Source organism: Lacerta agilis, chromosome 8 (genome assembly GCF_009819535.1).
Source record: "Lacerta agilis isolate rLacAgi1 chromosome 8, rLacAgi1.pri, whole genome shotgun sequence".
NCBI lineage: Eukaryota > Metazoa > Chordata > Lepidosauria > Squamata > Lacertidae > Lacerta > Lacerta agilis.
Genome location: NC_046319.1, coordinates 63,357,712 through 63,380,947, shown reverse-complemented (window position 1 = coordinate 63,380,947; position 23,236 = coordinate 63,357,712). Strand labels below are relative to the sequence as shown.

At 47.7% G+C, this 23,236-nt stretch overlaps 2 protein-coding genes across 2 annotated transcripts in view; both read left to right on the top strand.

The window, feature by feature from the left end:
* CATSPER4 (cation channel sperm associated 4) overlaps positions 1–7,083 on the top strand; it is a 40,534-nt gene extending 33,451 nt beyond the window's left edge. The window contains exon 13 of the mRNA XM_033158696.1: positions 6,988–7,083. Within this exon, the coding sequence (XP_033014587.1) occupies positions 6,988–7,083 (96 nt within the window). The remainder of the gene's footprint in view (positions 1–6,987) is intronic.
* Positions 6,875–23,236, top strand: part of E2F2 (E2F transcription factor 2) — a 34,512-nt gene continuing 18,150 nt past the window's right edge. The window contains exon 1 of the mRNA XM_033157913.1: positions 6,875–8,200. Within this exon, the coding sequence (XP_033013804.1) occupies positions 7,916–8,200 (285 nt within the window). The 5' untranslated portion in view covers positions 6,875–7,915. The remainder of the gene's footprint in view (positions 8,201–23,236) is intronic.

Genomic DNA, 23,236 nt, shown 5'->3' with positions numbered 1-23,236 from the left:
CAGATGCTCTACCGCAGAGTCACGACCCTTCCTCTGTTATCCCCCAGATGCTCTTGGACTCCAGTTCCCATCAACCTCAGCTATAACATCCAATGATCAAGGATGATAGGCGCTGTTGTCCATCAACATCTGGAAGGCCACACTTTCCTGTCCCTGCAGCAGAGGATTACAACCAGAAGAAGCTGTTTCTCATACTTTATGGGGAAGGCAGGTTCTAGGATCTAACAAGAGCTGTGCGGGGGAGGGGGGATGTCCCTGGATAAAACAAGGACACAAATACCAATTGATATATTTGACAGAACACAAGAAGCCTCTGTAGCTTCAGCTGAGCATGAAGAGACAGAAAGGGTTTCATTCATTCATATAGCTCAACAACTCACTGAAATAAAGCTAAAGAGAAAAGCGATGCAATTACATGAAAACACATGCACACACAAAGACACAAGTTTGGGTTGTTGCATTCACTATTCCTGGGAAAGATATTAAGTGTTGATATTGGATATTGTTGTGTTGTGAATGGCCCTGGGATCTATGGATGAAGGGTGGCATACAAATTTAATAAATAATAATAATACTAAATAATGTTGGAGGGTAGTAAGGTGTCCTTCGGAAAATAAAGATTTGCTTTGGTTATAGATATCAGGAAGCCGCTGTCAAGCTCTTACGATATTCTTACTCAAAACTGAAAAGTTACTGAGAATTGCAAATAGTAGAGCATCTCACAGCAGGCATTTGAACATTCTTAACACCATTTATATACAGGCATTCCCAACTTAGATATGTTTAACTTGTGCACATTCAGCTTTGTGCACCTGGGGGGGGGGGAAGGGGGGCAGAACAGGGATGGGCATCCAGGAAATTTGTTTTTTCAATCCCACCTGCCGTTGAACCCAGTGGAGTTTTGACTATACACAGCTTCACATATACCTGAGAACATAACCCCTGCAAAAGTGGGGAGATTGTATTATTATAATTTTTTGCAGTGCAATTGAAAATGAACCTCTTGCTGTTTGTCTTTTAGTATCCCTTAATTTCAGTTGATTTTTCAGCAATAGCTACAGACCGGAATTGACAAAGCTACACAAATCCTTATTTATCCCTTTAAAACGTTTCTGTTTTCTTACCATAACTATCCTGACAGTGTTAATAATGAATATAAAACCAATGCTTTATCCAAACTGTGTTCATTTGGCTCATCCTATATCCCCAGTAATGCTAACAATGGGATTGGTATCAATTATTGTTTGTTTTTAATTTCCATGAACACCACCTCCCAAAAAGAAAGGGTTTCACAAATTCTGCCTCCCCTCCCCTTCATTTAACCTTTTCTTCTTTACTTCTCCACACCGTAGGCTATCAAGTCAGGGCAGAGGACTCGCAAGCGTCGGGAAAGCCTAGTAAGACTTGATGGACATATGTATTTCAGATGTATATTTTTATATTTACAGAATTATTTTTATATTATTTATATTGCTGCACACCATGATGTTATACTGTATTACTTGGCAGTATATAAATTATTTTATAAATAAACCAACTCCCCACAGGGTTGCTGTGCTAAAGAAAGAATGAAACAAACAAACAAAGAAAAACAGAGAGTCCTGTTTAAAGATTAATGAATTAGGCATAAGCTTTCATGGACTAAAGTCCACTTCATCAGATGTTCTCTGCTGGCAGCAACACACACACACACACACACACACACACACACACACACACACATAACACATAACACATAACACATATATATATATGTTGGGAGGGTGGGGTATAGAGAAAGAAAAAGGTTAACAGTGGATTCAAATGGCAGTAGAAGGTGGAAAGTACAGATTGCGACAACTGAAAGCTCAATCATCTGTAAAATAAGCACTGTGATCAACTGTTGATACACAGCTATCCTAGCATTGGTAGGACAATAAAAACAGTACTGGGAGTGGAAACCATGGTCTATATTGATGCCCAGATGAATATAATCAAACTGTATTTGCAATTCCACTTCATGCTGGTGTCTGCCCTTTGAAATAGCTCTGTAGGTGAACGGCAACAGTTTTATTCTTAGTCATATTTTGTCTTCTTCATTTCTTCACCTCCACCATCCCCAGCTGGGAGTAATGACAACAGGATAGGCTTTCTGGTGCACCTGGGGGCAAGGTGATAGTTTGGGGTGGGGCATGCCAGGCATGTAGCATACATGGGGTTGTGTCCAATGTTAGTCCTACTCAGAGTAGAGCCACTACTAACACAGAGCACATGAAAGAACACAGCTAACTTTGGTTCGATAGATAGATAGATAGGCAGACAGGCAGGTAGGTAGGTCTATTTTGTATGGAACTTCACTGGATATGACTCGCAGATCTGATCTCCAATAGCTGGGGAAGCAGCTACTGCTGCTGTCCCCAGCTTCTGCATCCTGTAGTGGTTGCCTCAGTCACTTTGCCTAACAGTCGGGCTGGCCCCATCTGTAACCCTGCTGTGAAAAAGGCAAATTCTATGCTAGGGATTTTTAGCAGAGGAACTGAGAACAGAACGGCTGGCATCATAATGCTGTTGTACAAATCTGTGGCGCAACCATATTTGGAATACTGTGTACAGTTCCGGTCGGCTTACCTCAAAAAGGATATTATAGAGTTACAGAGATGGAAAAGCTTCAGAAAAAGGAAGCTCAAAGGATCAAGGAGCAACTCCCCTATGGAGAAAGGTCGCCATGTTTGAGACTTTTTGCTTTAGAGAAAAGGCTAATAATAATAATAATAATAATAATAATAATATACTTTTTGTACCCTACCCACATCTGACTGGGTTTCCCCAGCCACTCTGCGTGGCTTTCCAACAGAATATAACAAAAGCACAACAAAACACCGCACCTTAAAAGAGGCGACATGATAGAATTTTTTTAAAATTAGGCATGGCATGGAGAAAGTGGATAGAGAAAAGTTGTTCTCCCTCTCTCATGACACTAGAGCTCACTGACATCCAGGGAGGCTGAATGTAGGAAGATTCAGCACTTTGATGCAGTGCGTAGTTCAATTATGGAACGTGCTTCTGCAAGGGGCAATGATGGCAACCAGCCTGGGCAGCTTCAAAAGAGGGATAGGCAAATTCATGAAGGATGTCGATGGCTACAAGCCATGTTGGCTATGCTTCTGAATACCAGTTGCTGGAGATAGTGGCCTTGTGCTCGACTCCTGCTTGTGGGTTTCCCATGGGCATCTGGGCAACTGCTAGGAAATGAGGACGCTGGAATAAATGGGCCAATGGCCTGATCCAGCAGGCTCTTCTTACTTTTTTTCCATCAGGGGACTTTCTGAAGCCTCTTGATCATTTTGGTTGCCTTTTTCTGCATCCTTTACAGTATCCATTTTTAGCCAAAGAGATCTATTAGCCTGGGCACCCACCCCAGGTTGTTAAAAGTTCCCAAACTAACCACACATTTTTATTTTAATACCAGAAGTCCCCTGCAAAACCAGGAGAGTGAGGAGAGACAAATGCGCAATCAGGACTTCAGAGACTTGCATATCATGGGAAAACAGCACCCAAGCAGAGAATGCAAAAAGCAGGAGTCGAGTGGAGGAAGGGGCAGATTTGTGAGAAGGACGGATACGGTTAGGATAGTCTTCTGAGCGGAGGCTGCATCCGAAGAAGCATCAGAAGGGAAAGGGAAGAACAGCTTCAGCACTCATCACCCGGAGAAGGCGATACCAGCATATGTACCAACCTCCAGTGATATCCCTACTGCTAGAGCACCATTCCTTGGATGTGGGCCACAAAGGAACCTCTCTCTGTATATATATGACCCTCACAGTTCCTCAGCGTTTTCACACTTTGCTTCGAATTTCCGGCGCCTTCCATGTTGGCATTGAGTAGGAATTATGCCCAAGTAGTGCCAGTTTGGAGGACAAGTCCCTGGCAGCGGCCCAAAGCATGGTATAGCATTGGGTTGCTTGAACTGCGGACAAGTCCAAGAACAACATACACAGCTTAGCTCTGGCCCATCCAGGAAGAACCCAGGACACGTTCCTTACCCAGGTTCTGGGTCATATTTCCTGCTACGTACAGAGATGCTAGTGGGTCTTTTCAGTAAGACCCTTGATTTCAAGCTCTTCTCTTCCAAAGCCTCAAGATGTTTGTTATGCTCTCAGCCCTGTCTTTTCCAATGGATTGCGTCACACGCAGAGGAATAAGGAAAGCTCACTTGCTGCTTTGCGTTCTCTGGATTTGGGGGTGCCGCCTAGTTCAGTTGCCCTTTAAAATGAACTTTGCCCCGAAGGACTTTGTGAACGTCACAAAATAGATGGGGGGGGGGAATAGATGCAGTTATGTTAATCAACTTTCAGAATTGTGCTGGCTTCAGAGTCGCAGTAGAACAATAAAATACTGAATTGTGTATTAAAGCCTTTGTGTTTATGAAAAATTGCTGCTTATGCACCAACCTGTGTGACTGGATCCTGGCCTGTATATTTCAAATGGAGGTATTATAGTAAGTTTTTTAATTGTACAGTAAACTATCATGGGATAACATGTTATGCAGAGTGGTATACAAATACCTCGAATACAGTGGTGCCTCGCTAGACGAAAATAATTCGTTCTGCGAGTGCTGTCGTATAGCGAATTTTTCGTCTTGCGAAGCACCAACGAGAGAATAGCGGTTTGACGGAAAAAAAAAAAAATCGGAAATTTTTTCGTCTTGCGAGGCAAGCCCATTGAAAAATTCGTCTTGCGAGACAGCCTTCCGCTAGCGAATGCCTTTCGTCTAGCGAGTTTTTCGTCTAGCGAGGCATTCGTCTAGCGGGGTACCACTGTACGATTTTATTCTACAGTGGTGCCTCGCTAGACGAAAATAATTCGTTCTGCGAGTGCTGTCGTATAGCGAATTTTTCGTCTTGCGAAGCACCAACGAGAGAATAGCGGTTTGACGAAAAAAAGAAAAAAAAAAAATCGGAAATTTTTTCGTCTTGCGAGGCAAGCCCATTGAAAAATTCGTCTTGCGAGACAGCCTTCCGCTAGCGAATGCCTTTCGTCTAGCGAGTTTTTCGTCTAGCGAGGCATTCGTCTAGCGGGGTACCACTGTACTACTACTACTAATTAAAACAGAGTTTGCCAAACTTCGGCCCTTCTGGCTCCTCCAGAAGACCTATTTATTGAGCATTCATGGCAGAACATTTTTTCCCCCTACTTACTGTAAAAGGAACTAGCCAGCCAACATTACAGTAGCAAAAATAAGCAGAAACTCGAATGAGAGCAAAGGTTAATTTATTGCTTGCTGGTCTGCAGGGCAATTAAAGAGCTACAGTTTTAAAGACATGCATAGACATGAAAAGAGGAAAACGGCACCTTTGAAGTCCACAGTGCAAAGAGCAGCTTTGAGGGCTTTTTGGCAGGAGGAGCGGTGGGGGGGGGAAATTAAGTTCCCTCTCTCTGCCTGCTGTGAAGCCGATATTGCTCAGCACCTCCCCTTTCCAACAGCTGCTATTTGCATTTTTGAAAGAAAAGAAAAAAGACCTTGCACATTACATGCAAAAAGAGATATTCACCTCCTGTCTAGTATGGCCCTCAGCGTCCCTTGTGGAAAGTCCTTATTCAGAGCAGCGCAAAGAATAGGGAACATGATTGTTGCAACCAGCAGAGGGCAGTGATGCCATTTGAGTCTTGCTTACAAGCAGTCCAGGGGGTGGCAGTGCCTGTCAGCATCCTCAGTCTCCAGAGTGTTTGGTTGTTTGGAGACAATGGAAGTGTTGTCCTGGTATATCTTTGCAGGGAGGAGGATGGGGACAAAACTGGACCTTGTTGGCTCTGCCCATCAGGGGCTCTGCACCCAGCTATGGTGGTCTTCCTATCAGCCAGCCGCCACCACCACTTGGCATTCAGGAGTGCAGCTGCAGAGATGGATAACCTGTGGCCCTCCAGATGTTGATGGACTCCAACTCCCATCATCCCTGGACCCTGACTGATGGCCACACAGGCTGGCACCGATGGGAGTTGGAGTCCACCAACATCTGGAGGGCTGCAAGTTCCCCACCCTGCTTTGGGAGCCCACCCACCCAACTTTCCTCAAAATGAGACGTATTGTGGTGTAAATGTCTCAGGATAGATAGATCAACCACAAAGTCAAACCCCACTTCCCCATATTGACAAATGGGAAGATGGAGCCCCTAGATGAGCTTCAAGAGGTGCAGGGGGCTCATATAAGAAGTGGGATTGGGGAGCAACATAGGCAGCTGCCTGATAATGAGACAGACCACTGGGCCCTGGCTTAGTAGTTTATACACGGGCTGGCAGCAGCTCTCCGGTATTTCAGACAGGGGGTCCCTGCTGGAGATTGATCCTGGCACCTTCTGCACGCAAAGCAGATGAGCTATGGGAGGAACATCGATAGCCCCACTTTCCAAGCCCGTTTATGAGCGTGCACCACCTCGCCATCGGCCTCTTCTTTCTTTGTTCAGGGTCCACCAGGCGGTCCAGCGCGCCTCTCTTCCCCGGTCACCCGGTTTCGCGGGGGAAGCGGGTAGACGGAAGGCCTGCCCCTGAAATTCGCAACAGGTAACATGCGCCTGCCTCCCAGGGGATCGCCACTGCCAAAGCTTCCGCCGACCGCTTTAAGCGAGAGCAAGCAAGGCGTGCAAAGGGAGACCATCCCAGGGTCAATATTTGCATAGCCACGCCCACGCGCCGTGAAGGGCGGGGGGGAGCCGGAGGCGGCGGCTGGCTGGAGGCTCGCGGGGAGCGCCGGCGCCACGCGCTTCCCCTTTAAGAGCAGAACCTCCGGTCTCGCCCCTCGCCTGGCAAAATGTATCAAATCCGGTGGGCGGGGACGGGCTGGCGCTGCACGGGCCAATGGGAGCGCGGGTTTTTCCGCGGGAGATCCGAATTTCGCGGCACGTAGTTTGGCGCTTAAAAAAAAAAAAGCAAGAGAAGGAGGAACGGAAAGAGAAAGGGCTGGGCAGCCATCGGGTGCGCTCTTTCCCCAATCCGGATCCATCCTTGCCCCAGGCGGCCCTGGCAGCGGCCCGGAACCTGGCAGCTGCCCAGCCGGGAGCCCCAAGGAGCCGAGGGGGTCAGCATTGCAAGTCGGCGGCAGCTCCATGAGAGGCGCCGGGGCCGCGAAAGGATCCAGGGCCCGGACTGGCTGCTTGAGCCCTGCCGGGATGCTTCTGCCGAGCCCCTCCGCCCGCCCTGGGATCTAGGCACTGGGAGCCGGAGCGGGGGGCAGCCGGGGAGAGAAATCTTCCGGGTGGTGTTTTGCAGAAAGAAAGAAAGAGCAGAAAGAAAAAACACCCGAGCTTTTGTTCCCCCCGATTCTCCGGCTGCGATTTTTCCCCCCCAGCCACAAAAGCTGCTTTCTTTGCTGGGGGAGGGGATGTGCAAAGCTGATCTGTAACCTTGCAAAGTCTCTCCAAAAATCCTTTATTTTATGTTTTTGGAAAGAGGGCTAGTGGAAAGTTGGTGTGTCTTTTTATTATTATTCTCCGCGCTAAGCGTGCATCATTTATTTATTTATTTTTGAAGCCGAGAGCCGGGGTCATTCATCGGTTTGGAGGAGGAGGAAGTGGGGGGGGGGGAGGCTGCTTGGCTGCCCTATGGCTCGCTCCCCTAGCAAAGAAAGGCTCTGGAAACAGACTTTGATGAAAAGAGAGAAATCGGGGTCTGCATGAGCCATTCCTCCAATACCAAAAGTCAATATTGCAAGCCGTTTCTTCCAGGTTTCTTTTTCTTTGAAGGATGAACTTGTGATTTTTTTTTAATGTTGCATTGGGGCTTGACCCCTGGGGAGCAAGCCAATGGCAGTTTTTTAAATGGCTAAGTGTACATTTTCCAAGCTACCTCTCAGGATCTCTCAAAATAAGAACAGTTATTGCCACTATCACTTGTTTTTGAAGCTCTGCTTGTTCCTTTGTGGCCTTTTGGAGAAGGCTCAGCCATGTTGAGAATCCCGAAGGTTGGGCCTCCTGCCCCTGGACGGGCCCCCTCTGCTCTTGGGCCCCCCCAGCAGCAAAAGAAAGTCATGCCTGTGATCACCTCTGCAGAACTGGTGGTCTCCAACCTCGGCAGCCCCCAGATGCGAGCTCTCCCAGCTACCTACTTCACTCAGGTGTACCCTCAGACTGCTGTGGTTGCCCCATTGCCTAGGGGCAGCTGCCTTTATGCCACCCCCCATGGACCCGAAATCAAAACCATGCGATCTGCTTCCACTGGAAAACTGCCGGTAATACCGCTTTCCTTTTTCTCTTACTTTTTCTTTCCATTTCTTTGCCAGCGCATTGGCTTCTGACACCACTGTTGCACCTTTATATGGATGCAACAATATGGGTAGGGTTGGGGGGGCGGGCGGTTGGCACTAGGTTGCATCTGGCTGTGCAAACCCAAGGAACAAGGTGTACTTCTGCCAATAGCTCCAAAGCCAAGCTAACTTATGAAAACCTTGATTGCTGGGTGGGCTTTGTGGGATTATGCTGTATGGGGGCGTGCAGATGGAGGTGTTCTTTGGGCTAATGCCCAAAGATATGTGAATCTCAATACATTGTGGCTCATGCCATTTCTTAACTTCCCTGTACTTTGCCCTACAACACTTCTCCTTTTTGTTATTGCAGAAATCCTAACGCTGCTACGTCATGTGAAATGCCATCTGTGACATTAAAAGGATAGGGGAAGCATCTTTAAAAACAAGATGCTAAGGAGAAGAATTTCTTGTTGCAAAATTCTTCTCCTGCATTGACATGGCAGTTTGATACATTTCATCACTATTTCAGCTGAGTTGAGCCAGGCCTCAGTGAATCAGTTCCAGGAGCCTTAATCTTTTCCCCCCTTTTCCTTTGATCAATGTCTTGTCTCTTCTGCCACTCACTCTCCGGAAGAGTTCTGATTTTGACAGAGCTTTTACCTGATTCTGTGCATGAATCCAAAGAACTTTGGATTCTGTGCATGAATCCAAAGAACCATGCCTAAGTTTGATGCCTCCTCTGGCAAAGGAATCATAGTAAGCTGGACCATTGTCCCATCTAGCTTAGGATCGATTGGCAGGTGCATCTCCCAGCCCTACCTAGATACTGTATGCCAGGGATTGAATGTGGGACCTTCTCCATACAAGGCAGATGCTCTCCACCAAGCTGCTCCCCAAAGGGGGAAAACAGTTATAAGGAATTAGGAAAAGCCCAAAGGCCCACCTAGTCCAGCATCTTCTTTTCACAGAGATCAACCAGGTGTCTTTGGGAAGCACACAAGCAGGAACTGAGCGCCGCATCTCTACTTTCTTCACTTCTGATTCTCAGCAGCTGGTATTAAGAGGTGTGATACCTCTGGCTTTGGAGGTAGTGCACAACCATTGTCACCATTTAAATAGGGGATGTTCAACAGTGAAGGAGTCTTGCGCTTGGCGCAGTGAACGATGAGGATGTTCTTTAAGAAAAAATCAGTGCATTTTTGTTAGCTGGGGATTGTGCCCTCTGACCAAGTTTTTTTTCCGCACTTTTGCTGTGCGCTGCTTTTGTGTGGGTGTGAATTGAAATCAAGCACTCTGGTCCCAAGATAGGACTGGGCAGCAGCACCCAGCATTGCCAGATGGATCCTGAGGACCCACGGGTGCTTAAGCCGGGCTGTTTCCCTTGTCTTTGCTTTTCCAAGGGATGTGGGAGTTGGGTCTAGCAGAATTAATCTGAACCTTGAGAAGCTCATATGGCTGAAAGAGGAAGTGGGGGGAAAGTGTTGCACTTCCAACTTCCTCCTTCAGCTCTACTTTCTGGTCAAGAGAGAAAAAGGTAAGCAGCCTCTGCCCGATGACTGAGAGGGCAGTGGGGTGAGGAGGGCCTCAGAGAGTTTATGGGCGCCATGGAAAAAACTCAAGGGGGCCATTGCACGCACGAGCACTGCATTGGCAACTCCTGCCTTAAGAGCAGCTTTGGCCAGCCTGGTGCCCTCCAGATGTTTTGGACTACAACTGCCATCAGCTCTGACCATTGGCTGTGGGACTGGTGGGAATTGCAATAGAAAAAGCCTGGAGGACACCAGGTTGGTGAAGGCTGGACTAAGAGATGGCTTCATGGGTCATGGTGTTCCTTAACTCCTTCAGTTCATCACTAGCCATTTCCCACAACATACAACGGAAAAAATAAGACTAGCTCTGCCGGCTTAAACCAAAGGCCCATTCAGGCCGCCATCTTGTTCCTCACGGCAGCCAACCAGATGCCTATGAGGAGCCTACAGGCAAGGCATGAGGGCGTGAGTCCCACTGTTGTTCTCCAACTGGTATTCAGAAGCAACCTTCTTCCTATTCTTGAGGCAACATTGGGACTAGTATCCACTGATGGCCTCATCCTTCATGAAATTGTCTGGCTTTCTTTTCTAAATGGGAATCCATCACACTTCTTGTGATAGCAAATTGCATTGCATAACCTCCAAAGAAGTACTTCCCACCGTCGAGCTTCATTGGATGAGCCCAAGTTCTAGCCAGTATTATTCCCATTTGGAATATGGGAGATAATAGTAGCAGCTTGCTTAAAAGCAGCAGTGGAGGCACTGTGCCCCTCCAGATGTTGCTGAACTACGGCTCCCGTCATCCCTGGCCATGCTTGCTGGGGATGATGGGAATTGTAGTTCAGTAACATCTGGAGGGCCATAGGTTCCCCACACCTGCGTAAGGATTTACAACCAGGTGGTGCATGTCAAGTTCTTATGCCTTGATTAAATATTGTTATTAATCCCTGCATGGCAGTGCTGTCTGGGCCTGTACATTATGTGGGATGGATGAGCCACAGGGTGGGGCATAGCGTGGAGTGATGCCCTACATGATGGTTGATAAGGCAAAGGTGTAGAAATACTCGACGTTCTGATTTAACCAGTGCTGTGGTTAGTAATTGTATTACCTGTGTTATCAGGTAGAACTATAACCCCCTGCTTTCCTGCTAGGGACTTGGGGGCGGAAGGGAGCACCAAAACTACTCCTGTACCATTAGTGGTACTTGGCTGGGTCATATACTAGAAGCGAACTGGACGTCTCCATTGGTTGCGCTTCCACACACCTTTCTGTACCTGCCAATCTACAACTTTACGCATGTTTACTCAGAAGTACATCCTGCTGTGTCCGAGGAGACATATTCCCTAGTAAGTGTGTTTTAGGAGTGCATTCCAATGCCCTCTGAGTCTCAGGCTGCTGCTCTAAAGCATATTATCTTGTAACACCACCAATAATTTGTGTGTGTTTTGAGAATATATGAAGGACCTTGCTGGTTCAGACCAAAGGCCCATCTAGTCCAGCATCCTGCTTTTGCAGTGACCAACCAGATCCCTATGGGAAGTCCAAAAATAGATTTACCTTAGTGGCATGTGTGGCACTTGATCATCCAGTCCCATAGTGAGCTTGCAGCCAGCTATTGAAAACCTGTCTTTCTAGGAACCTCTTGGTCCCAGGTTGGACTTGGTTGTCTGGTAAGATTCTCATGCTATAAATCATATGCCTCTGAACACCTGTTGCTTGGGAGCACAAATGGGAGAGTGTTACTGTGCTGGCCTCTACTCAATAATGCACACCGAGTGGAAGTGGCTCTCCGGGGTCTCTAGGACTGATCTGGAAATATTTTGTGTGCACTGCAGGGCATGAGTTCTACCACAAAGCTATAGCCTCTGGCCCAAAGGGAAGCTGAGTTGCAACCGAGGTGGGCAGCACGGCAGAGGCACCTTAAGGGCTTCCATCCCTCCAAGCATTGCATGGAAGAGGGCATTTTGTCAGGCACAGCAGCTTTCCTCATTGCATTGCTGTGATGCTTATCCCTGGAACATAGGAAGCTGCTTCATATTAGGTCAGATCGCTGACCCATCAGTATTGTCCAACAGAAACTTCTCAGGGTTCTTCCTTGGATTTAACCAAGTTTTCCCCATCACCTGCTGCCTGTTCATTAGAACTGAAGATGCCTCGGAGTGAACCTGTGGCCTTCTGCATCCAAGGCATTGCTCTAACACTGAGCTATGCCTTCTCTCATTCCTTCTACAGAGCTGTGGCTCTTGTCCCTGCTCTGATACCCTTTGTGCTGCTGTTTCTGGAAAGACCAGAAAACTCAACTGGGCTTGTCTGGTAGTTGTCTGCCTCTGGGGTAGAGGTGATGTTGATGTTTCTCCTTGGGGCCATTTCTGCTTCCAGGGAATTTGCAAATTGCACTCCTTCTCTATAGTGCCATGGGGAGGACAGGAGGGCCATAGCTCATTGGTAGAGCACATGACTTGCCTTCAGAAGGTCCCAGGTTCAGTTCCAGGCATGTCCAAGTAAGGCTGGGAATGAGTCGCATCTGAAACTTTGGAGAGCTTCTGTCAGTTATTGGCTGGGTATGCACATCATGCTAAGCCAAACTATGGCTTACCGGGACCCTGCTAACATGCGGAGTGGAGATCACAGGTGCTTTGCTCCTCTCCAGTACCTTTAGCTCAACATGTGGCACTTAAGCCAATGTTTGGCTCGGCATGTCGTCTGAACATGGAGTTGTGGTTAAGCCTCCTCCTCCTCCTTAGCCATGACTCGTAACCAAGAACAAACCTTGGCTATAGGTTGTGGTTAATCCCCCATTCAGATGACACAATGAGCCAAACCTTGGTTTAGTTGCCATGCTGAGATGAAAGGATCTGGGAATGAGCAAAGTGTGTGAAATCTCCTCCTTTGGGACCCAGCATGTTCACGCTAAACCATGGTTCATCTTAGCATAATGTGTGAGTGTGGCTGTTGTGTAGACAGTGCAGAGTGTGGCAGATTGACGGACCTTCTGGGTTCAAGAATACAATACAATCCTGCTCCCCTGTTTTGCAACTGTGGATGCTAGGCCTCCATGGCATGCTTGCTGAAAGCTTTGACCAATGCTCCTAATTGGCAGAGAAGCCTGGAGTCATCATCCCCCCTTTCCCCAAGTCCTGGGAACCATTCCAGCTTCTGCTGTAACCCTCTGTCCTCCCAAGGGCTGAATCGAATCTCAGATTTCTCTATCTCTCCTGCTGGGTGTTTGACGCCTCCTGACAGGTGTGGGCTTTGGGATGAACATCCCCTTGTGGGTCTGTAGCTCTCCCTCTCCCCTCCATACTTTCTAGTTCTTGGAATTCCTAATCTGGCTGAGCAACTAGGACCTTTGTGCTTAACAGGGGCCGAATGCCAGTTTCTCTAAACAGCCTCCGCCTTATGCTGTAATAATATCACCTGCTTTCTCTTTCCCGCTGTGCATCTGTGCCTTGCATTGCTCTCGGAGATGCTTTCCCTCCCCACCCCCAAAAGAGGGAAGGCACTATCTAAACCCCTCCCCTCTTTTGTTGCTCAGACTCCTTCTGAAGGCATGTCTTGTCAGGGGCACCATGTCTCCCATGTTATCTGCGCAGAACAGGAGCCCTGGTGAAATAGACCTCATAGCGCCTCTTGCATTCGAGGAACAAGATCTTTCCAAACTTAAGTCCTGTATGATTCTATCCTGACTTGCATAGGCATGTTGCTGCACCAATATAGCCTTGTATTTTTCAGCTTGCCTGGTACTGACAGGCGACCATAGGAATTCCATGTAGGTGAGTGAATGTGGGATGGTGGATAATGGACACATTGTGCCATCCCTCCTCTGCCAGGCTCCTTGGTTTCTAGGTTAGCTGTAGAACAGGGGTCAGCAACCTTTTTCAGCCATGGACCAGTCCATGGTCCCTCAGACCTTGTGGTGGGCCAGACTATATTTGGGGGGGGGGGAAGGAACGAATTCCTATGCCCCACAAATAACCCAGAGATGCATTTTAAATAAAAGGACACATTCTACTCATGTAAAAACACGCTGATTCCTGGACCACCTGTGGGCCGGAATTAGAACGCAATTGGGCCGCATCCGGCCCACTGGCCTTAGGTTGCCTACCCCTGCTGTAAAAGATGAAAAATCACCATGACCAGCACAGCACAGATATGTAGTGGGTTGGTGAGGAAGAATGGATCATCCTATCCCTTTTCTACTAGCCCACTTGATAAAAGGCCTTCTCCCCGCCAAGCCTTCCAAGTCAGGCATCCCCCCAACTTGGCTCTCCAGCTGTATTGGGACTACAACTCCCAGCATCCCTAGCTAACAGGACCAGTGGTCAGGGATGATGGGAATTGTAGTCCCAAAACAGCTGGAGGGCCGAGTTTGGGGGATGCCTGCTCTAAGTGGCTAGTGGACAACCTCTGGCCCTCCAGATGTTGCTGAACTACAGCCCCCATCATGCTAATGTTAATTTCTAACTCTTGGTCTTAGCCTGGGCGTATGCCCCATTAAGTCTGTACGTAGACATGTATCGGATTGCACTGTAAATATGCTTGGTAGTTGCATCTGAAAAACTTGTTTCGGGAAGCCTCTTCTAATGTAAGCTGGTGCGTAATTTTTAAAGTGCAGGTTAGGATAAACTTGCAATTTAGGTCAATGTTGTCTCGGCCGCTCGGTTGATTATGGCACACCAGTTTTCTTCCGGCCTTCACAAGCAGACTGTGGCTATGATTCAACTTCTAAATAAGCTACTCCATTTCTTTTGCTAAGACCAGTTAAGGCTGCTTCGTAAGCTGCACCCACGTACCTGAGCTCACGAAACAGGGGCACTGCACCAGTCTAGTCAGATATGCTTGTGCAGGGGTCGGCAAACTAAGGTCCGCGGGCTGGATGCGGCCCGCCGGGCTTGTTAATCCGGCCCGCAGACCCTGCCACCCTCTTGGTCAGTCCCCACGCTAAACCGGCGCGGCAGTCCCGCCGTGTGGGGACTGACTTCCGCGACGCGGCTTCTGATTGGCTGCAGGAAGATCCTGCAGCCAATTAGAAGCTGCTGACACCTCGGTGGGTGGCGACGCTGGCGCAGCCTCCACACTGCCGCTGCTTCCTCCCGCTCAGCCGCCTCAGCAGGAAGGAAGGGGCGGCACCCAGAGGCCACCAAGTGGGAGGAAGCGGGCGAGCGGGAGGAAGCAGCGGCAGCGTGGAGGCTGCCTCTGCTGCCCAGGCCAGTGGCCTGGGCTCTGCACCCTGCCAAGACAGAGGATAACCGACGCTGCCGAAGACGCGGCAGCGGCGTGAGTGTCAGCGGAGAGGGGAGGCCCTTTTGGGAGAGGGGGTGCTTTTCGGAGGGGGGTCCGGCTCCCCACAAGTTTGAAATTCGCTCCGACTGAAAGCCCACTCAAACTTTTACTGCATTGCTTGATGATGCAATCGACGCAGATGCCTAATGCAGGTTACTTACGGCACATCAGGTGCCCAAAAGGTGGTGGCAGGGCCCAGCTTTCTTCCAGTGACAAGCATGAGGCTGTTGAAGAGCCTGGTGTAGTACTGTAAGCCATGCTCTTCTTTTTAAAACCATAGCTGTGATGCAGAGCTCCCAATAGGTTTCCAGGTACAATTCAAAGACTTGGTGCTGACCTAGTAAAGCCCTAAATGGCCTCAGCCCTGTATACCCGAAGGAGCATCTCCACCCCCATCTTCCAGCCTGGACACTGAGACCCAGTTCAGAGGGCCTGCTTAGTAAGTGGAGCAGTGGAACACCCTCCCATCAGATGTCAAGGAAATAAATAACTATTTGACTTTTAGAAGACATCTGACAGTTTTTTAAAAAATGTTTTATGTTTTATTGCGTTTTAAATATTTTGTTGGGAGCCGCCTAGAGTGGCTTGGGTGACCCACTCGGGTTGCCAGCATATAAATAATAAATTATTAGTATTATTGCATGTTTTGGCTCTGCTTACTAGTCAGACAGCCCTACCTCCGAGACACATCTTACAAAATTTCAGTGCAAAATGAAGTGAGATCTAGTCCCACCTCAAGCCCCTTTCCCAGCTCACAGAGAACACGTGGAAGGGATGCTTGCCACCAGCATCCTGGCTAGTAGATTTGAGGAGCTTAGCTTTGGAGGGCAGGGAGAACACTGAGCTGCAGCTTCCAAGCATTTTAAAGGTATATGTGCTTAATCATACACGATTGTGGGTTTGAGCTCCATGTGGGGCACAAAAAAAATCTGCATTGCAGCTGGTTGGACTAGATGACCCTCGTGGTTCCTTCCAACTCTGAAATTCTATGAACGTGGCTCCTTCACAACATCTGGACATCTTATAAATCTACCTCTCTAGTTTCTGAGGGTCAGCAGGTATTGCCCACACATTTTTTTGGGGGGGTTATTTCTTAGGCAAATCAAGGATTGTGCTGAATTTTGGAAAAAAGTTATTAAAAAAAAATCAAGTGAGGCACACCCACACTCAACATTTGAATGGCTGTTGCATAGATCACAGAGCAGATTCACTCTCTTGTTGCCCCGGAGCAGGCATAGGCAAACTCGGGCCTCCAGATGTTTTTGGGACTACAATTCCCATCATCCCTGACCACTGGTCCTGTTAGCTAGGGATTATGGGAGTTGTAGTCCCAAAACATCTGGTGGGCCGAGTTTGCCTATGCCTGCCCCAGAGGGTAAGACCTAAACCAACAGCCTCAAATTATAAGAAACTAGTTTTCATCTAAACTTTGCAAAGAACATCCTGATGGGATGAATTTTTTGACAGTGGAACAGACTGCTTGGGAAGTTGGTGGACTTTTCTTTGTTGAAGCAGATAAGCCACCTATCAATGATGCCCTAGGCTAGATTTCCCTGTATTGTCTGTGCGGGGTGGTTGGTTGGGAGGGCGGGGAGAGAACATTTTCAACTCTATGATTCATAGGCCTTAATCTCATTCTCTCTGTTTGCATGCATGTACCCAGGCATGATTTCAGTGACCCTTGACAGGTTAGAGCCAGGTAGCAGAGACCTTTAATCTTATTGCCTGGGCTCTCCCCTCCCCACCCCCATTTCACTTTTGTTCTGGGCTGCCCTTTGATATGATGATTCAGAGGACTAGCAACACAAGAGTTCTTACAGGAAACTGTTTGGTCAGCATTTGAAGTGCAAGTCACTTCGCTTTAATTGCACAAAATGCTGCTGCCAGGATGGATGTGGTTTGGGGGACAGCAAGTTCAGCCTTATGGGCTTCTTCTTGAAGGTGGCTGCAGTCTCTTCCCTGGGGCCATATTTCCGCACATCTGTGGAAAGGGCGGGCTATGCACAACTCTAGTGGACGGCATGGAACATTGGCATCCCCGACAGCCTTGGCGTAGAGAGAGGGTCAGAATGCTAACTCTGCCTTTCAAAAGTCAATATTTGGTGGTCTAGAGCTGCAAAGTTGGTGTTCACACACTTCAGTCATCATAGCCTTTATTCTTTCTGCTCTTTCCCAAAATCTAAGTTTTATTTAATAACCTGAAGAGGTATAAATGCACTGCGTCTGCATTAACTCATTGATACTGGGAGCCTAAATTCGTGCAGAGCCCTTTAAACGTCCCAGTTCCGGAAATGTTGGTACCCATTATTAGTATTATTACAAAAACTGGTCCTGTAGTGCAGACTGTTTCAATTCAGGGTTCCAGCCAGGCATGCCCTGTGCTAGGAGACTCTGTTCCATTTCCCCCTCCCCTTTTGAAAATGAGTATAATAGGAGTATAATAGTTCTGCTGTAGAAGGCTGGAACATAATGTCCTGATCCTTGTTCCACTCCTTGTGGGCTGTTGCCTTTTCCCCATGCGCTGTTGGCAATGAATATTTGGTCCATTTGGATTGGCAGTCAGATGCAGTTGGGTGTGATGCTCTGCTCTGTTACTTTTTAGGGTGTACTATATCATAGCTCAAGGGACACGGGTGGCGCTGTGGGTTAAACCACAGAGCCTAGGGCTTGCCGAGCAGAAGGTTGGCGGTTCGAATCCCCGCGATGGGGTGAGCTCCCGTTGCTCGGACGCAGCTCCTGCCCACCTAGCAGTTCAAAAGCACGTCAAAGTGCAAGTAGATAAATAGGTACCGCTCCGGTGGGAAGGTAAACGGCGTTTCCGTGCGCTGCTCTGGTTTGTCAGAAGCGGCTTAGTCATGCTGGCCACATGACCTGGAAGCTGTACGCCGGCTCCCTCGGCCAGTAAAGTGAGATGAGCACTGCAACCCCAGAGTCATCCGCGACTGGACCTAATGGTCAGGGGTCCCTTTACCTTTACCTATACCATAGCTCAGTGGTAGAACACATGCTCTGTGTGCAGAAGGTCCCAGATTAAATCCTGGCATTCCCACATAGGGGTGGAAGCAGTGTTAGAAATCAGCCAGGCGCCAAGCACACTGTGACTGGCACAGGTCCAAGTGTGACCACATGGAGATCTCTTGATGCCAAGTTGGGGACTGACATCTCCATCTAGCTGTCCCCTCCAGCTTTCTTAAGCAGAATAACTTATTTATTGCATTTATATCCCACCTTTTTCTCCCAAGGAGTACATGGTTCACCCTCCTCAGTTAATCCCTACAATGACCTTGTGAGGTAGGTTAAGAGACTGTGACTAGCCCCAGATCAATCAGTAAGTTTCATGGCCGAGTGTGGAATTGAACCCTGATCTCCCAGGTTCTGTTCCAACACTCTAACCACTATGCCACACTGGCTTCCTAGATTACTTCTGCTGTAGGGCAGCTATATAAATTAAGCAGATAAATAAACATGGGGAAAGCAAAATGTCACTTAGCAAAGGATCTGAAATATTTTCCTTTGTTTTATTCTGGATTGTTTGATTGGATGTTTTAATGTGTTGTAAATCGCCTTGAGATTTTTTTCTTTAGAATATAAAGTGGCATAGGAATGAAATGAAGAGTTGTTGTTGTTGTTGTTGTTGTTGTTCAGTCGTTCAGTCGTGTCCGACTCTTCGTGACCCCATGGACCAGAGCACGCCAGGCACGCCTATCCTTCACTGCCTCCCGCAGTTTGGCCAAACTCATGTTAGTAGCTTCGAGAATACTGTCCAACCATCTCATCCTTTGTCGTCCCCTTCTCCTTGTGCCCTCCATCTTTCCCAACATCAGGGTCTTCTCCAGGGAGTCTTCTCTTCTCATGAGGTGGCCAAAGTACTGGAGCCTCAACTTCAGGATCTGTCCTTCTAGTGAGCACTCAGGGCCGATTTCCTTGAGAATGGATAGGTTTGATCTTCTTGCAGTCCATGGGACTCTCAAGAGTCTCCTCCAGCACCATAATTCAAAAGCATCAATTCTTCGGCGATCAGCCTTCTTGATGGTCCAGCTCTCACTTCCGTACATTACTACTGGGAAAACCATAGCTTTAACTATACGGACCTTTGTTGGCAAGGTGATGTAATGAATCATCACCTGATTCATTGAAGAGTAATGATAACAATAATGAAGAGTAATGATAACAATAAATGTCATTGCAAAAAAATGGGGGACACCTAGACATTTCATTATGGCGACTGTAACCTAAGCTTAAGGTAAAGGTAAAGGGACCCCTGACCATTAGGTCCAGTCACGAACGACTGGGGTTGTGGCGCTCATCTCGCTTTACTGGCCGAGGGAGCCGGCGTACAGCTGGTCATGTGGCCAGCATGACCAAGCCGCTTCTGGTGAACCAGAGCAGCGCACGGAAAAGCCGTTTACCTTTCCACTGGAGTGGTACCTATTTATCTACTTGCACTTTGACGTGCTTTCAAACTGCTAGGTTGGCAGGAGCAGGGGCAGAGCAACGGGAGATCACCCCGTCACAGGGATTCGAACCGCCGACCTTCTGATTGGCAAGCCCTAGGCTCTGTGGTTTAACCCACAGCGCCACCCGTGTCCCATAGGCTTAATTTGGCAATTGGCTTATATTTCTGAGTTTCTAACACTGGTTGGAAGAGATCTCCTGAAACCCTGTGGAGCTGCTGCCAGTCACTGTATTATTAAACTAGATGGAACTAGGGGCCTGAGCTGGTTTAATGCAGTTTCCTATGTCACTTAAGAGGCCATGGACTGCATCGGAATGCAAGCCACATTGTTCGGGGCAGGCAGGCTTTGATTTGAGGGCTGCCATGCAGATGGGCTTCAGAACGTGAAAAACACTTCCTGCCTTTTCTTTAGGTTGCCGATGTGTGCGCTGCATAGTGGGGCCTGGCTTTCACCGAGAGGCCCTGACCAATGTGACTCTGCAAATTTTCCTATCTGTAGCAGGAGAGGAAACTGAGGGCTGGGCAGGCAACTCCCAAAAGAGAGTCTGATAAAGTGTGAGGAAAAGCCATCTAAGGACATTCGAAGCTGCATGTTTCCCCATCTTTGCAGGATGTCTGCGCTGTGGCCAGTCGCTAGTTTTGATACTGCCTTATGGTTCCTGTTAAGACCAGGGGCAACGTGGCCATTGAGCTTGGTTTACAGCATGTAGCTTTTGTGGGTTTTCTAGTGGGTTTCCTCTGCAATTTCATCACAGAGCATCTTTCCCAAGTAAAGGGAAGAAACAGACTCCCAGGTCTTTGCAAGTAAAACTCAACAATGGAGAGAAGGTCCCTCTGCCATCACCAGTTCTTCTGGCACCTACAGCTGGCTGTTCTATAGAAAGCAGCATGCCATATTTCAAAAAGTAAAAACCAGGACACCCCCAAAGTTGTTTAGCTTTTTTTATTTATTTAGGAAACCACCAAAATTGTCGAGCTTGACTTGCCGAAGATCCAGGACAAAGTGCCACCTTTAAGAAATCCCCCCCCTCCCCTGGACGTCAATTCTGCCTTTGAAATCCTGGCACTCTTGGAGGTTTCTTGGAAATTCTGGATGTATGGCAACCCTATGCTAGGTCAGTGGAAGAATGAAGATCAGAGATAGTGTGAATGTTCAAACCCTGCAGAAGTTGCTGGCAGCAGAAATGTGGGGGAAGCTCAAAAAAGCCTGTCACCTTGGATTTTTTAAAAAATCAAGTTTTTAGAAAAAATTAGATGATATTTTGGGTTGTTGTTGTTGTTGTTTTTAAAAAAATGTAAACTAACATTTTATAAGCCTTACTGTTTTTCTTTTAAAAAAATAAACTATATCCATGACCTGTCAAACACATCTGGTTAAACTAGCGGGGATAGGGGGATCACCAGGCTACCCAAGCAATGAAGGGAATTTTTATGGCGTGGTGTTTGTAGTGTCTATTTGTTCTGCTCCATGTTGCCAGATGGTGATCCTGCAAGGATCATTTGGCTCGGAGTCACAGCTATGGCTGCAGTGGAATGCCAAGTTTTCACTGCTAGAGAGAACTGTGCTCCCTCATGCCCCTGCCAGTGCATGATGGGAGCTCGCCAATGTCTGGCTGTTTCTTGGTCACAAGGATTCTTCCATTCTGCACAATGTACACTTTTTATGTGTGTTCTGCTACCCACTTGGCCAAAAGGTCTAATTCACAGTTATTAATATTGCAGACAGGTGCAGGATATAGGAGACATCTGCAGCAATTACCGTAAATTTTGAGGGTATGGTAGAACATAAGAAAAGCCTGCTGGATCAGGCCAATTGCCCATCTAGTCTAGCATTGTGTTCTCATGGTGGCCAACCAAATGCCTGTGGGAAACCTACAAGGAGCACAAGAAGAGCACTCTCCTCTTCTGTGGTGTCCAAGCAACTGGCATTAAGGAGCATTACTACCTCCAGCTGCGGAGGCAGAGCATTGCTATCATGGCTAGTAGCCACTGATTGCCTTAGCATTAATGTCTAATTCTCTTTTAAAGCCATTCAGGTTGGTGGCTCCCACTGCCTCTTGTGGGAGCAAGTTTCATAGTTTAATTCAGGGGTCCCCAAACTAAGGCCCGCGGGCCGGGTACGGCCTGAGCAACTCAATTATCCGGCCCTAAGCGACCCCCGCCACCCGCTCTTAGTGGCGCGGCGCAGCTGCCCACTTCCATGTCGGTGGAGCACCGGAAATAGCTTGTGTGCATGTGCAAGCGTAATTTCCGGCGAACCTCCGGGTCAGAGGACGCCCATGCGCACAAGCTGTTTCCGGTGCTCCACCGACCCGGAAGTGTGCCGGAAAAAGCGCGTGTGTGCACGCATATGGGCGCGCGCTCCCCCACCCTCCAGCCCATTGCGCGATCGGCGCTGGAGGAACCGGCCCCAGGCCGGGTAAGTTTGCCGACCCCTGGTTTAATGAATTGCTGTGTACTTTTAATTAAGCACTGAAGTACTTTTATCTCTCCCGAATCTTCCAATATTTGCTCCATCCCCTTGATCATTGGGTTTCTCTTTTCTGAACATTTTCCAACTTGACAATATCTTTTTTGAGGTGAGGCGACCAGAGCTGCTTTCCAGATGTGGTTGCACCATAGATTTGTATAATGGCATTATGCTGTCTGCAGTTTTATCTCCAATTCCCTTCTTGCTGATCCCTAGCATGGGATTTGCCTTTTTCACATCTGCTGCACAGTGGATTGACGTCTTAAACAAGCTATGCACTATGACCCCAAGGTTTTATTCCTGGTCAGTTACTGTGCTTTCAGACTCTGTGGACTTGTATGTGAAGCTGAGGGTCTTTTCTTGCCCTGGCATGGGTTACTTTACACTTTCTTACAATGAATTGCATTTGCCATTTTACGACTCGTTCATTCATTTTGGAGAGGTTCCTTTTGGAACTTTTTGCCATGGCTTTTTGTGTTAATGATCCTGAACAATTTAGCATCATTAGCAATCTTGGCTACCTCACTGGCCGCCCTAATTTAAGATTATTTATGAACATGTTAAATAGCTTAGATCCCAATACTGATCCTTAGGGGACTCCGCTTTTTACATCCTTCCATTTGGAGAACTGCCCATTAATTCTTACCCTCTAGATTGGTTTCTAAGAGGACCTCTCCTCTTAGTTTTTGTGGAGATGCCTTCTCAAAAACTTTTAGAAAGTCCAAGTGCACTATGTAATATGTGGGCACACCCTCATTTGCTGGGCATTTGAGTGGAGTCCTGAGATGGAAAAGCTGGTTATTAGTGCAATATGCTCTTCCTATGTTTCTTTGTTTCTTTGTTTGAGTTTCTTTCTCGGGCCAAGCTGCTTGTATTCCCTATCTGCACCAAATGCTTTCCCATTACCAAAGTTCCTCCTTGCACACGTGAAACTTACTTGACATGGGGGCCAGAGTGATAACTGGCTTCTGCTATGTATCCTATCAGAGTGTTGTGACTCCCATTGTTGGTATGTTTTAATTGGCTGCAAAGTTAGTTGGCATCCTGTGCTCAGTTGTGGCTGAGTGGGAAGCAGCCATCTTGGTCTCCCCATTGAGTCAGTGGCTGCAACAGCTCTTTTGCTGTTTTAATGTTATGCTGGTGGTGGAGGCAGGATTTTAGCCAGTGGAGGATTGGATCTGTGCTAAGCTGCCCTTTCTGACAACTTAGCCAGGGTACCATAGAACTTCACATTGGCATAAAGTTATGCTGCTGTCATGAGGGATTTAGGAGCAATCCTCTC